We start from the raw sequence: 16,393 nt of genomic DNA, 5'->3' as shown, positions 1-16,393 counted from the left end.
ACTCACAGGCTCAGTTCAGAAAATACTTTGGGTTTTGTGGTTTCTCTTTTTCAAGCCCTATATCCTGCCATTTATTTCAACCTACTATACAGTACTTGATCCTTCGTTACAAGAATGTCAGAAGGGGAAAATAAATCGGAAAAATGTAACCACCAAACAAGGTCAGACATGCTCCCCAAACCATTTCACTGTCAGATGACAATCTGACTGTATATTTAATCTGATCAATTCAACAACCCTTTGCACACGTCCTTGTTTGATACAGTTGAAATATAGTGCACAGGAGGTCACGCTTCACTTATCCATTGTGTGGAAAAAAAGGGACCTCTTCCAAACACCTGTGCCTTATCCTTCCCGTAACTTAGCCAAAAGTTACGGGAAGGTGAGTGGGGACAGGGGACCTTCCCTGAAATGTTTCTATAATCTTATCTTTTCTATCTATCAACTTTTAAAATATCCCTCTTCTTTGTATTAAATTTCTGTTTATTTTTCCTTTAATACAATATAGTACGGCTTGAATTCCAGCCACTTTTGGTGTGACATTATGTTGTTTTATAGTTCGATAACTACCCTAGATGTGTTTGTTTTGTAATTTTGACAGATATGTGGCACACTTACATGGTAAAAGAAAAAAATACAGCTGCAATCCTAGACACAGCAAGAATTTGAATGGAAAGTAATTTTCAACCAACCAATCAATTAGAAACACAGCACTGGGCATGTTTAATCAAGTAAAAGTGCAATATTTGAAATATGCACAATATGCTTTGTACATAATTTAAGAATAGTGTATCAATGACATTTTATGAAAAAAATATATAGGGACAGTAACACAATGTGCCATTACAGGCAAAACATAATACAATTGTAAGATGACTAACCATTATGTTTTTCCAAATTGTTTATACCGTATAAAGTGACCTAAAAGTATTTAAATTAAGTGATTAATCATTATACTACCCTCCTACTGAGTAGTGTCATTAATAAATTAAATATTTATTTCAATTAGAATACCAATATAGTTTTTAATGTTAAGTTTAACAATATAGTTGTTATAGTTGTCGCTTACGGCGAGGAACTCCTTAAGCATATTAATGCTTTTAGGATTTTTACAACTTGACATTCATGGATGCCTTGGGCTGTTTGTTACCATGGTTAACCAAACCCCAATAGTCTATTCTATTTTCTCTAGATCTGTTGGTATAATCACTCAATCACTCACTCACTGAAGGGCTTACATCTCAACCCCTAAATAAGAAGTCTGAGTTTGACCAGTCATTATTATACACTACATGTGTTTCTTGTAATTGATCCTACACCCTGCATTTGAGAGCTGAGGTATTGAATTAAGTTGTACAACAATCTGGTCTGTCACATCATCATGGTTGGAGCAAAACGACCAAAATAGTCACCGTACAATACACGTAATTATTCCACCTCTGGACCTACACTAATGCACATTGTACAAAGCAACATTATCTAATTAAAATCGTAGGCTTTTTGCCTGCTTTTAAGTCAATACACATGCACAAATGTCACATATCGCCATGTTCTCTCCTTTGCTAGGTATTATTTTCCATACAGTCATGGAGGGCAGTCGTGCCTGATTTATACTTAGTCTTACCACGGTGTCATGCGGCATAAATGGCCGACGTACAAGCTCACAACGCGTCACGAATGCGACGCACTGTGAGCTTGTACATCTGTTATTGTTGCCGCGCAACACCGTCATGCAATGGGCCATACATCAAGGCTTTAGTAATGTGCTTGTGATGCGGTGGGCGAGTGGGTCAGTTGAAGGCCGGGTTATGGCCCCCTGAGAGGGTGCTGGAGGAGGCTGCACTCTTGCCTTTGAGGAGGGTGAGGGAGAAGACGAAGAAGCACACACTCATGACAGCCAGGATGATCACGCCTGAGAGGAGTGCACTGGTCACCGTGTTCATGCGAAAGCCCGGAGTGCTCAGCTGGCCTGGAAAGAAAAGAGCATTTGGTTCAAAGAGATCCTTGAATACACAGTAGTGTTAATTGATTCAGAGAGTGTATAGTAGTTCCAAACCTTTTAGCTCGTGGCCCAAAAGAGAAATTTGGTACCCAAACTAGTGGAAATAGCAGATCTACAAGCTCACAACACATGGTGTGTTGTGAGCTTGTTGATCGGCTATTTTCACTGCTTCTTAGAAATTTGTTTTCTAATTCATGGAATTTCTTTGATTTGTCTTTGATTTCTTCATGAAATTACTGAAAAGAATCATTGATTTTTTTTTTTTGGGGAATGTCTTTTGAATAAGTTTGAATAATAATAAATAATTAAAAACAAAATGTAGGAAACAAAAAATAAAGAGACCCATAAAAATGTGCCTGTGACCCACAAATGGGTCGCGACCCACTGGTTGGGAACCAGTTGTGTACAGCCCATAGATTACATTGGACGTTTCTCATCTCTCATACACACGGTTGAAGAAATGACAGACATATTCATTCAACTATTTGTAAATAATGTAAAAAAGTAGAAAAGAGCATATCTCCGGCAGGCTGGGTTGCATAGCCAGGCCTGGGTAAGTCATGGCCTGCAGCCATCAAGACGCGAGGAACCTGGTAGGGGGATTGTACGCCATATTAATCTAACCTGGTAGGGGGATTGTACTACATATTAATCTAACCTCACATTATGGCGTCACTATGGAGGTGCTTTTCGAGGTGTGCTTTACAGAGGCTTCTCATGATGGGATTCCAATTATGCTATATTTGTAGAATTGTAACAATCTAGTTAGGCCTAAGGTTGAAGTTATAGGCCAAAACACAAAGCTGCATGTTATAGCGCCACCATGAGGCCTATAGAAAACCCCACCACTCTAGCTGAGAGTGGGGGCGGAGCACTAGCAGGTTGCCTGTTGGTGGTGTGGGCGCCTGGGCGGGGCTAATAATCTGCACACCTGAGGGATATATAGGCTTAACTAGGCAGCATACAAACATTTGTCTCTCACTGAGAGGTGCTTGCAGCACCACAACTCCTATGTGCCTGTATACTGATGCATTAATGTAAGTCTGCCTTTCATATCCTACTTGTTGCATTGCCTATGTTTCCTACTGTGTATTACGCCTGACTTATCCTCATTATTGACTGTTATTTATTTATTTATCTTGCCAGTCAAATCATCACTCATCATCCGTCATTCACCATTGCCATCACTGTATCTGAAAAGACTGAATAAAATCTCTGACATGTCAATACTGTCTGGTCCATGGTCCAATGCTCTAATAGGCATGCCGGTGTAGAGGTAACCTGACGCTGCCAGATCCAAAAAGCTTGCTACACAAATTTGTTTCACAGCTTATTTGGATCTGGGATCGCGGAAGCAAATTCGATGACGGGGCTGTTCCTTTTTTTCAAGATACATGGTAGATGATTGGATGGGAGCGTCTGTCTATCACCGTGTGGGCGTGCAAACACAACCAATCATATCGACGTGTCTATATACCGTCACATCCGCATCCCGCCTTTAGCTCACGCTGATTGGTTCGGTACGAAGCAGATCTGACTCAGGGCTCAACTCCGTCAGAGATCCCAGATGAGTGTTGTGTTGGGGAATATGTTTCCGCAATACCGCCCTCATCTGGCAGCGTCAGGTTAGTGTAGAGGTGCAAAGGTACATAGCCAGCACCCCCCCCCCCCTCACTAGAATATTTCAGGCCGATTCAGAGTGTATTCCTTCTTGTCTACTAGGAGTGTGCATGCAAGGTTTGATGCCGATCAGTCCAGCGGTGTCCGAAATTCGCTGTGCACACAGACACAAAGACACAGCGCAGATAGGCTACACAGACATTATAGGCCTACACACGAACAGGAGCAAAAACATAATCTCCTCCTGGCCTGGTGCCCTGGCAGAGATAACATGTTTACAGTATAATGTCGTTTTAATAGGATGTCATTAAAATACTTACCCAGTTGTGAATTGTTGGTTGGTGTGTCGTCTGTAAAAGACAGTAATTAAGGCCAATTAAGTGTACGACAACACCGGATATTATACAAAGTTCATCCCAGTACACAGTGTGACTGAACAGGATGCCCATAGGCACTTGGTGAAAGGCTAAAACAGTATCTAGCCAAGGCAGCTGAGGACACTTTCACCATCACCCCTTCAGTTTTGCATGATTAAAACGCTATTAAATCGGATAATATACCTCATAAAAGATTATCCATAATAAAAATATGGAAGGCTAATTAAGAGTTGAGCAACACTGACAGTATTACAGTATAACTTTCCACAGTTTAAAGGTTAAAGGAGGGACCATGACAGATTACCGCACTGTCAAGCTTCAGGTTTCAGTTCAAAGAATCGCATCTCAGAGATTTATGACAGTAACCGGAGGAGCTGCTTGGTTGGTTTTATGGCGTGAGGTACTGTAAATGCATTCAGTATAAACGAAAAAAATAATATTGTCGTTGTCGGGCAGAAACCTTGTACCTCTACATTTCATATTTGTTTTACTCCCCGTAAATGAATGCCCTACTTCACCATACTACAGTGTCACTCAAAAGTACAAAATGTTGTAAGCTACTTTTGCTATTTTTGAAAGGTTTCTCAAATGAAAGTGGTTATGTCTACCTCTGGGTTTTATAAATATTGAACCAATGAAAAATATTAACAAGATAAATAATAACTACTTTGGTTCCATGTTTTGGACATACGGTGCAAGGTTCCACCCGACAGCGACGACATTATGTTATATTATGGAACCATACCACTCCGTGTGATTATAGGCCCAGCGGTAATGACAGCATTTCCGGACGCAGATGTTGTTTCCTTATGCTCTGGGATGTCTCTTTTTTTCCTGCTACCACAGATCTGTGGAGAAAGTAGAGATATACATGGGGCGCACGCTGGCTTAGTGGTCCAGGCGCATGCCACATAGGCTCTGGCCGTGTTGCGTGTTCCAGTCTCATTAATTTGCTGCATGTCTCTCCCTCTTTCCTATCAATCTCCACTTGTATCTATGAATAAAGCCTAAAACAAATCTTCCTATATAATGAAACCTATATCATGTTCGTTAGGGGCTTGAGAACGAGCAAGAGAATATACCGACTGCTCAATGGTAGATGTGTGTGTCCAGTGTCCACTAATCCTGCCCAGTTGGTTCCGTCCTATGAAGGAACTGATGCTGATCTATTACTGAATAAATAAAATGTTGCCACATTATAAAATATGAAAATGAATGTTGTCTCATTCTCTTTTTGAGATGGCACCATTTCATTTTGTAATAATTAGTGACTGGTTACTTTGTGTTGAGAGGCAAATTGGCTATCATGAACAGCATGTAATTGTGGTTCTGTAGAGGTAATTAATAATGAAAACATTGCCGTAAAAAGGACAATAGAGACCTTTTTTTTTACTATTTTTTTTTGGCTTTTTGCCTTTTATTAATAGACTAACAGTAGTTTGACAGGCAAGGGTTAGAGATGTGTGGGAAGACACGCAGCAAAGGTCGTCGGGATCGGGATTACCAGCCTTGGTGCCTGGACCGCTTAGACCATTTTGACTGCCAGCTTGGTTAAAGCTTCTGGTTCAACGTTTCAGTTGACAGTGACTGTTACAAACTACAAGGTTCACTCTCCCTCCACTCCACAAGGAGACACACACATGGTTCAGGGGTACCTGTGGTATAGTGCCTCCCTCTCACTTCCTCACACTACAAACAGGCCTGGATTCTGTTTGCTGTGTGTTGCTGATGTTTACCATGCGTCTGTTGAACTTGGTTCCAGTGTTTACTTCCAGGATGTGGATTTTGTTTAAGAATTGATACATTTTATTTGAATGGATATTTTGACTTAATACCGGTAGTTAATATTAGGAAATCGTTAAATACTTCGCTAATTATTTTAATTATATACAATACTTTATGCGTTTTACAATGGGGACACTCACCAAAAATAACAGATTTTCCAGGTAAAAATCATGATGCACTGAAGTATAAACTGGGCTTTCTACCCACAAATCTGAGGATTTGATGATTAGGACTCACCGGCATGAGCAATGGACAATCGTCAGCTCGGCACAGCTTTGTGACACAGTGTAGAAAGACGGTGGACATCTTCTGGTTTTTGTGTTTGACGAAGCGGAATACTTCAAAGGCGAATCGGCCCATTTGGCTCTTGCCATTCTCAAAGACGGTAGTCTGTGGGTCTTTTTCACAGCTACCTCAGGGTAGAAAAATACACACATGATCAGAAAGCAAATCCACAACAACATCTGCAAAATGCATACAAATTGAAAGTTGTTTCTCAAACGTGTTGGTTACCTAAAGAAAAGGTCATATCGGAGGTCATCGGTGGGGTTTCCAGAGGGAGTGGTGTAACAGTAGTCCATGAGCACATTCCATCTATTTAATAAAACAAAATCCAGATTTCAGGGTCACTGAAGTAGGTGCAATCACGTGAAGTGTGCCCAAAAGATAGAGTGCAATCTACTAGTTAACTAGTAGATCACAAAGGCATGCAGGTAGACCACATGACATGTCTGATATAAATATACCATAACCATAATATATGTAACCATAACCGAAAATCACAAAACTCATCCTTCTTGGCATTTGCCACTTGAATTAAGGTGACTTGATTGGTTGACATCAAGAGGGACCTGTAAACTCCCTTCACAACTTCTATAGTAGGCAACCCCCCACTGCAATGCTTTGAGTGTTGCACAATGCACGCAAACGTCAGTACCATTAGAAAGTTATGTAAAAATGTGCAAGGCAAAGAACCGAAAACACTAAAGCTTCCATACAGAATGGGAGGAAGACTTTTGATGTGACTTCTCCCTGTTTTGAGGCCCTTGCTACATTTACAAAGTTATTGTGTACATAAACATTCAGATTTCAAATATGGGCGCTCATCCATGGGGCCACGGATGTTAGCTTTTTGCACGTTCAGGTATTACTAGCACCCATGCATTCCATATTGTTCAATAAAAAGCATTTTAATCCGACAGCCCGGCATATTCTCAAAATGGGTGCATTCGGAAATGTACATTTGCACACTGGGGACACAGTCGCCTATTAGTTTGTATTAGCAGTGCCGTCAGTGTGCCTATATCGAACGCACCCACGCTCCATTGCATGGTCTTGATAAGTAACCTACTGTACGTGATTATGGGTCGATAACATTCGAAGAGGGTGCTCAAAACAGGGTGAAGTCATGTGAGTGTCATGTGAACCATGGCTAGCATGGCCACAACAAGTCAAAGGTAATTTGATAATACTGACAAAAGAGTTACTATACGGCCTATACTGTCCAATATACATTTCTGTAAAACATACTGTATGTATTTCTGTAATGTGTCTGTCCTTGTGTGTATTGTAATCTGGTGTCTTTTGTTGTTTTTGTTGTAGTGAGCCCAACAACCCATGCATCCAACAGTGAATTCTGCAGGAAGGGGGGCTCTCTATTAAAGCTTACATTATGCGGTAAGACCAGCTGGGCTGGCTTTGTTTCAGTGTCAAAACCACAGCCCTGCAACAGAACACGACAACACAGTCAGGTCACATTATGTGACATAAGATAATTATTATGTCAGTATGTCACTCGCATGTTTTGGATGCCAAAGCTGAGAATTTTTTGGCAACACAGCATGATTATATATAGAGGGTATGCATGCATAAAGTGAGTGTCAAAGTGAGTTTAATGTTGTTTAATGTCGTTTAATGCAATCGGTTTAAGAATCCGTTTGGATGTATGGGCTGTCAAGGCCAGAAAGTAGTTTTTTGCCACTCGGTACAATAGGCGTTAAACGCATAACTTCCGGGTATGATGATTTGATTGCCACGCGCATACCCTCTAGTCTCCACAGATTATCAAAAAATCACACCTGTGTGAACTGAGTGGTGCAACTAACCTCTCCCCCCCCCCCCCATCTCCTCTCTCTCTCTCTCTATCTCTCTCTCTCTCTCTCTCTCATTAGCAGGCAACAGTGCAGCACTAATACTATCTCTCTCTCTCTCTCTCTCTCTGTTTCCGGCACAACAGCGCCCCTACTGGTACGGTAGTCATAGTCATACTGGTGCTCATGAACCAACACATTCATAGGTGAACACGGACATTGCTGTTCCTTGGAGTGGTTGCACCACTCAAAAACATATGACTCTAGATTGACTTCAGTTTTACGTCCGTATATGGAACCTAGCCAAATAATCTAGGCCATTGGTATCATTCTTTATATCTGCATTCTGTCGAAGAATGTGTCATCTTACTGCCCTACTTACCCACTTATTGCTTTACCCAGTGCAGAAATAGCACACTGGGTTTGGTAGGATGGGCTAAGAGTTTTATAAAGATAACTATTTTATCAAAAATAAGAAAATTAAATCATTTTCAGAAAACAAATAAAAACAATTAAAAAAGGAGGAAAAAAAAATCCATGCATGTTTTAAATAAAATACGGTAGTGAAACTAGGAAAGCTACAAGAGAAAATCCATAAGCTTGTAGATTGGCTTAACAGGTTAATTTTAATTTTGTAAGTTTGGCTCCCAGTGAGATTTCTCTTTTGGTTCTCGATATAAAACGTTTGGGAACCGTTGAACTATACAGAACCTTATGTAGGATCCTTGGCCTCAACTTGTAATTCTGTACCACAGATGCATTGACCTTGCCTTGGGATTCCTTTTGACATTATTATCTTGTCACTGAGCGCGATATTGCTTTTTTCACCTGTGTAATTGAATGACCTGTAAATATATTTTAACGTTGGTGATTCATATTAAAATGCTGTGTGCGACTCCTTTCAGTTTTGTAATGGTAACACATTTGCATAGAAGAAGAAGTAGATTATTACACATTTGCCAAAGTGGAAGACACAAGACAGGCCGGCAGTCAGTTTGTACCATTCAATATATCATAAAACTGGTAAAACGTACCACTTGACACTGTTTTAGAGAGGCTGTGCCAAAACATGACATTTTGATGATTACATTTTGATGATTGCACTAAAATCACTCAGATTCAATAGATTGCATACCTTCGATCCAGGTTGGAGGCTTTCACAGCTGCAAACACCCTTGTCTTCAGTGTGAGGCCTGCCATGGGTATGGACAGCTGCTGCACGTACGATGAGTCCTACAGTACAGTATGCAACCACCATTATGTCCGCTGGTTATTATTCACTCTATTGCAGAGGGTGATTTGTTCATTATCACTGCAGATTATGCATTGCAGAACATTAATTAATTTCTGAAGGAGCCCATTTAGAGTATTTAATCAAGAAGTGTCAGTTAATTTTCTCTTGAGCTTGAAATGAATAATGTTTTTTTCCCCCCGCAGCTATTAACCGCTTATTCCCGGGGGGAACATTCATAAAAAAATTGCCAATCTGCAAGCTCACAATGCATCGCAACTTGACGTGTTGTGAGCTTGTAGATGTAGATCATCTGTTTTTGGCGAAAAAGAGAGGACGAAGTCAGGTCAACTTGACTAATTAAAGAAGGTTTAAGTGGTTACTGTTACAAATGTAGATGCAGACTACAGACTACTTCTCAGACTACAATTTATATTTTTGTGTAGTTTTGTATGCAGTTTTGGACTTTCAAATCATCTTAGCCAGTAAATAAGAAACAGATGAGTGATTATAACCCTAGTAATATGAATACTTTCAGTGCATGTAATATGAACTTACATTGTAAAGTAGTAGATTCAGTGTGCTGACGAAAGTACCATTGCTGTCCTTCACTGAGATTGCAGCAGCCGACCTATATTAATACCAAAAAAGAAAAGAACTTCCTGAACTTTATTCCACTGCATAGTCTGGAGTCGGCAACCTTTTTGACATGCAGTGCCATGTTTTCATGTTCTTGACATTCAGTGTGCCATATCAACATTAAGTTTAATTATGACGCCACATAAAAAAAAATCCAACTGATTTTGATTGTCCATAGGCTATACATAATCTTTATACATATTTTATTTCACATCAGGATCAGGATGTAATTATCATTAGACTATAGCAATAACCTATCTCCCATACTCCCCACTACGTCCTGTCAGAGTTTGATTGAGTGACAGGATGTCATTTGTAGATGTAAGGGGGACTCAATCTGACTAAACCTTCTATTCTATTTTAAAAGAATAACCTCTCTCTCACACTTATGCCAGTGTGCCAGTGATCACCCTCCCCTGTGCCAAATGTTGACACCCATGCCTAAGGTTGCCTACCCCGAAATGCACTGAACAGGCCTCGTAAAAGGGATCAATGGGATTTTCACCTAAAGGTTACATAAAAAAACCATTAGAGATGCATTAGCAACAGGGTTGAGACTGAATTAATAAAGTTTCCTATTGAGTACAACTAACCATATTCTTCAGTCATATATTTCATTATAGTACACAGTAGTACTTTTTATTGTTTAACTAAACGAAGATATCACATTATATCACCATGAATTTTGTTTTGCCTGTGTTTGGTATTGTCCACCAATTATAATTAAATTAATAATTATTACAAAATAAATCTGAGACTGTTTCAGATGAGTTTGGCGAAAGTTCCCCGAAACATATGAGTTTGCAAAGTCTAATATATTCTATGCACTCTCCCCCTTTGCTTAATTGAGTTAATCACAGATTGTAAATGACTTACGAGGCAAGCTGTGTATTGTTAACCAGGTACTCCAGAGGGTAGCTGCAGCTGAACTTGTAAAGCAGACCGGGCAGGTAGCTGATAATGGTGGGAGGATCTGGCGTATCGATGTACCCCGACACATTCCCTATCTGCACCAGTGACAGGTTCCCATACGCGTTCGGTCCGTGGCCGGAGGAGACCTGCAACAACAAACCACATCAGTGTGAGCAATACAATCACAGCTATTATTTTATCCTAGTCGTCGGACAGAATGAGGGTCGATAACATCACTCAAACTATCGAGTATACTATTGCACCTTCCTAATCCTCGATTAAATCCCCTCTTATCTGAGCATCGAACTTCCACACAAACCACCAGAAATTATTTTCCAAGAGCAAACAATCACCATGATTGTTTCCCATGTCCACTTGTCACTATCAAAGTATGCACACAGTGAAGTAGCCAGTAGAAATTACAGTTACAGTTTCGGCATTTAGCAGAGGCTCTTCTCCAGAGTGGCTTACGAAGTACACGGTTAGAGTACGAGTCTATAAAATGTGTCGGATCGTATCTTTGCTGTTGAGAGAGTTGTCTCCTTTTAAAAGCTTTTGGTCTCAGTCATTTTCTGTGCTTCCTGTGTAATAAAAAGATCACTTTTATAGACAAGCAGTAATCTAATAATCCATGACAAAAAAAACTGTGTCAATGTCACTAATACTCAACTCAATGTTGGTGTACACAATACATATTGGTCAAGACAAGTAAGTACTGATCGCCTGTGTGGCACAGTGGTAAAGTGCCCTCCACTGCAGATGTTGTGTGTTTGAATCCACCGTGGGGCATTCCAGCTTTGTTGAGTGTCTATGCGGACACAAATGGCCCATGTTCGGGGGAGGGAAGCCGGGTAATTTGTAAGATTAATATACAAGTAAAATAATAATATTACTATATTAAATTGCATTTACTCCCTTCTTCGTACCACTAGGGCATTGCCGCAGGTCTCCATTGATGCCAGGCTGATGCTAAAGAGCACAACCGTGGGGAAGGTGTTATTGTTGATGAATCCACGGCAGTGGGCATCGCCATGGCGACCGTTGAGGGCCAAGTCGGTGTCAGTGTAGCCAGAGAAGAGCACCGGGCAGAAGTTGATCTTGAGAGTAATGGTCTGCACACCGCAGTACACGCTGATGTCCCTCTCCGCTACCACAGACAACACAAGCATAATGCACAGGCCATGGGTGTCACTGCACGATGTCACATCGCTAAATGAAATACACATTTAAAAAAGGCAGAGTACCACCTCAGTGACCTGGGACTGGGTACGATTCTGCGATTGCACTCTAAATCAGTACTACATTTTTTCAAAAATGTTCAAAAATAGCAGATGCACAAGCTCGCAGGGCGGCACGAAGTGACGTGCTGTGAGCGTGTACATAATGCTGTTTTTCAATAGCCAACGCAAAAATCACATGGATGCTTTCCCGGTTTTGCACGAGAGACAGATGCATTCTGCCTTCTTTTTTTTAGTAGGCTACACAGCTTGTACGAAAAAAGTCAGGCAACTTTACCCATTTAAAGGTTATGCATTTCTTTTCAAAACGTAGTCAACTTTACCCTTTTAGATTATGAAACTTTTCGTGAATAAATCCCAGGCATTGATTATTAAATATATAATCCATGGTTCCTCACCAGGGAAGCGACTGTGGAAGTTGGCATCACAGTTGTATCCATTGAACTGAGCTCCAACAGATGGGGCCTTACAAAACAGCAAAAGAATCAAAAATATATGTTCCATTTCAGCACCTGAAAGAGAATAATGAATAATATATCAGTGATGCTTTTCATACTTCACATTGAAGTTCATGTAGTTCACCCTAAGATATAATATGACTGCCAACATATGGAAATAAAACAACATAATTTTATATTGTTGTATTTCTCAGAGAAACTGAAAATGTTGAAAATGTTTTAAAGCCTCTCCTGCAGTATCAAAACCGTAAAATGAATGACAACTGAATACCAGCAATCACGGCATCAAAGTAACAATAACACATAACGGACAACTACTGTCATTATTAAAATATAAAGGCTAATCTCTCTGTGCATCTCATTGTTTTGTGAAAGAACATAATCAGATAATTGTCAATCCCACATAAGCATTGCAGTTGTGAGGAACCAGATAAAGTCAATTGCACTAGATTGATTTCTGGTTGCCATCTACAGATGGTTTTGTCCAGGGACCTTTTTGAAGGGTAGTTTGAAGCTCCAGCAGTGTCCCAGCTACTCACCCTGGTTCCTGAAAGCCGGCGAGTCAGCGGTTCTCCATATGCTTGGGACTGCCGCAGGTGATGGAATGGTCCGAACAGCATCCCTACCCGGCAACTAGAAACAGGGACTTGGGAGCCGGGGGAAAAAGGAGATCCTACGTATAAGAGATTCATTATTTGAACATGCCAACAAAAAGGGCTGTCCGGAGAGAACATGGGAAAGTCCATCAAATCTGAATGTGTTATACAAATCCTTTCACGTCCACAGAAACATGAGCAGGTTTTGAAGTTTCCCACTCATATCCTTTCGGCCCAATCTGGCTCTGTCACTGCTCACAAATGGCTTGACGCCGCATGAGGTCCGTGGCGGTGGGGGGGAGAATTATCTTTTCATCGCTCCAGTGGCACTGGCTTGCTGACTGAGCCATTCCTTTCTCCCTGGCTCGGGGAGCGCAGAGCTCATCATACGGGCCTTTTGGCCCAAAGGATCCACACTTCTCAAGCTTTGTGTGAAGCACACCTCAGTCAGCACAGCAGCAGGCGATCAGCTTGGCCGGGCTGCGAGCGGCTGCCTGCCGCTCCGCTTTGATTTTTACGCACCCTGAACAGGCAGAGTAAAGCAAAAGGAAGTCAAGTTCATTGACTTTCAGGTGGATTACCTGTGGCGGCCCATCTTCCATATGGACATTACTATATGGGGCAAGAAGACACAGAGACAACGGGCCAGGGAACACACAAGGTTTTCTCTTTGAATAATGGAACATGAGCTAGTGATGGTCCTGCAATGACAGATCAGACCAAACTCTGAATTTAGGTCAAATGGCTAACAAAAGGGCCACTTGTTCTGTCTTCAACATTTTAAAATACACTCAATTTCTAATGTTAATTCCATTATACACATTAGGCAACTATTGACCCTCAGATCTACAGTATACATTTTCAACCACAAACATTAAACATGATTAAACACATTAACAGTCACCCACCTAGTCTTCAATATGTTCTGCAAAAGCAATCTTAACTCTCATACCAACTCATTACTTATTGAAAACCAGTTAAAGGCATAAACAGCGGTCTTACGCAAACAAAGGGAAATTGTAGCCTGAAAGAGGAATTATTGTCATCTGCCCTTACCTTGTGTAACTTTCACCTAAAAAAAAGTTATTTGTTTGTGGCCTTAATAGATCATTCATCAATTCTTCAGAAGGTTTTCATTTGATTTAATCTCAAGCAGGTGTCAAATGATTTGCCCATTTAATCCACCAGTGTATTCCTATTTATAAAATATTACTGAAGTTGCGGAGAGGTAGTCTACAAGAAAACAGTGACTCTGAGAGCCTCAAGGCACTTTAACTTATAACTTCTCTGCTCTGCTCTTTAACTTGGGAGAGCTGGTTGAGGGTCGAGTGCACATAATGCAGGGAATCAGGCTCTTATTTTTTAAGGATTAAGCTAATCAGGGATGATTTTATAAGACTGTAGATGATCAATCCCTTAATATCTCACATAGTGCCTCATTTCAGCACAGGCCGATACCCATCTAGAGTGCTCCATTCATTCATTTTTCACAATTCCATCTCCCTATATGCCTAAGGATTAGATTATGGGTTCTCAACTTCCATACAAGGTAACCATGCACAGTTGTCAAAGCCACCATTTTGTAGGTTTTCATCACCTTACAAACATGCAGAACGATTGACAATGTCAATCTATTCCCTGTCCCATTCTGGCCAAACACTGAGTGCAGTGTATGATATGCACTTGCCCCATTTGTGCTGTGTACATTGTAGGTTATGTTATGTTATAAGAGAACCATGGAGTTACGTAAAGCAATCACTGTAAATGCATGCATTGAGAGCCATGAAAAGATAGCTAGGGCATGGGATCAAATTACCATTTGACAAAAACAAGCTTCTGCTGACAACTTCCTAACAGACAACTTCAGTAGTTTATTCACCGGTCTTATAGTTTTAGAAAAGTAATTAAGCTGTCAGTTGCCATTGTGTTCATTTCCATTACAACAACAGACACCCAGTCTTTAAGCTTCCAATTTACCACTTTATATTGTTGAAGTAGTCCTTGGACATCTTATTTTGGTTCAGTGTTTTGTATCCTGCCTGACAGACAAATTTTGAACAACTGCATGGAATAGGAGTCAAAGGTTTGGAAAATTCCAAGGGCTTGTTGTGGATGAAAGGAACCAATGGCGGCCCCATATTGTCCCAGGGCACAGAATTACAACCAGCACCTCTTATTCTGATTAGTGTCTCTTCTCAAGGTTCAACTATAGCCTATATCAAATCTACACTTATCTGTACATTTATGTGAAACATAAGGTGTTTCTAAGCTATTTATTTTGGTTGCAAGTCTTATGAACCAGATCACACAATGTCAATATACATAATATATTTTACGAGCCTAATTTGATTTGTATTTTTAACCATGCACCTTTATATATTTGAACATTGCACTGTATATACTTGCTTTATTATATTGTTTCATTCTTTCTCTATTATTTTCCCTTTTCTTTAAGGTGCTAATGTAAAAGCTACAAACTTTGTTCAGCCACTTTGTTTTTGTAAACCTGTTACTTTTTTATAGCACTAAATTGAATCATTTTTCAGTTGACAATTTAGACATTTAGCAGACAATTTCAATAAACAGGGTAAACACAGTGTAGTGCCTCAGTAATCTAGGAGAATAGGTAAACCAAGAACCTAGCATCAGTCTCTAAACAATATGATAATAAATAATAATCTGTACATTGAAACTATAGCAACTATATAATGGCAGCCTGGTAAAGAAATTAACCTAGCACCTGTCTAAATAACATGCTATCTAAATTACATTTTAATCTTTGCTTAAGACTGTATGGTCAGGTCAGGTTATTTCTCTATTTATAGTACCATTCATCCTGTCATTAACTATGGTTCATGCCACTTACTTTGTAATTCACTCTGGATAAGAGCATCTGCTAAATTCTTAAATTGCAGTTCAGACATAGATCTCAACACACTAAAACAACCTTTATGTACAATTTATTTTACTGCCACTACAACACTGGTTAATTGTTGTCATGCACAAGGTCTGGATGCAACTGTATTTATGTACGTACGTAAACTGTTTTTGCATTTGCACCATATTACATATACTTTTTTTATTTTTATCTTACAATTATCTTGTGTATGACATGTAAACAGAAGATACTGTACAACAACAACTATTTAAGCCACTCCTACTTGACAAATAATATTTTTGTAGGAAAGCTTGTATATCGTTTCTTTTTAGGTCAAGTGTGTCAACGGGATTTGGCTAAACTGATTTCATTGATGAGTAGACAAAGAGTAACTCATGTTTTTTTCCGTTTTCTTTTTTAAACCTGATATTGGCTCAAGCTATGATAAAACAAGCGATCATATCCCTGAGCAGAATAAGATCTGAGCACCCTTTATCTACAGTGAAATCAATCTTGACTGGGCGGCTGGTGAATGACCCCTCTATAGTATTTTGAATGGCACACAAA

At 40.0% G+C, this 16,393-nt stretch overlaps 1 protein-coding gene across 1 annotated transcript; it reads right to left on the bottom strand.

Annotated features, from left to right (window-relative positions):
- Positions 1-1,790: 1,790 nt before the first annotated feature.
- Positions 1,791-12,401, bottom strand: zpld1a (zona pellucida-like domain containing 1a; the record flags this gene model as incomplete). Its single annotated transcript, XM_080779535.1, has 10 exons — positions 12,293-12,401; positions 11,583-11,803; positions 10,621-10,802; positions 9,664-9,736; positions 9,010-9,107; positions 6,298-6,378; positions 6,022-6,193; positions 4,745-4,847; positions 3,943-3,972; positions 1,791-1,969 (listed from the first exon to the last, which is right to left on the bottom strand). The coding sequence occupies exons 1-10, from the start codon at positions 12,396-12,398 to the stop codon at positions 1,791-1,793; spliced, it is 1,245 nt and encodes a 414-aa protein (XP_080635661.1). The 5' UTR covers positions 12,399-12,401.
- Positions 12,402-16,393: the final 3,992 nt, after the last annotated feature.

Source organism: Protomyctophum bolini (assembly GCF_963924005.1).
Source record: "Protomyctophum bolini genome assembly, chromosome: 13".
Lineage (NCBI taxonomy): Eukaryota > Metazoa > Chordata > Actinopteri > Myctophiformes > Myctophidae > Protomyctophum > Protomyctophum bolini.
Note: the sequence above shows the minus strand (reverse complement) of the source record. Positions and strands in the feature narration are given on the sequence as shown.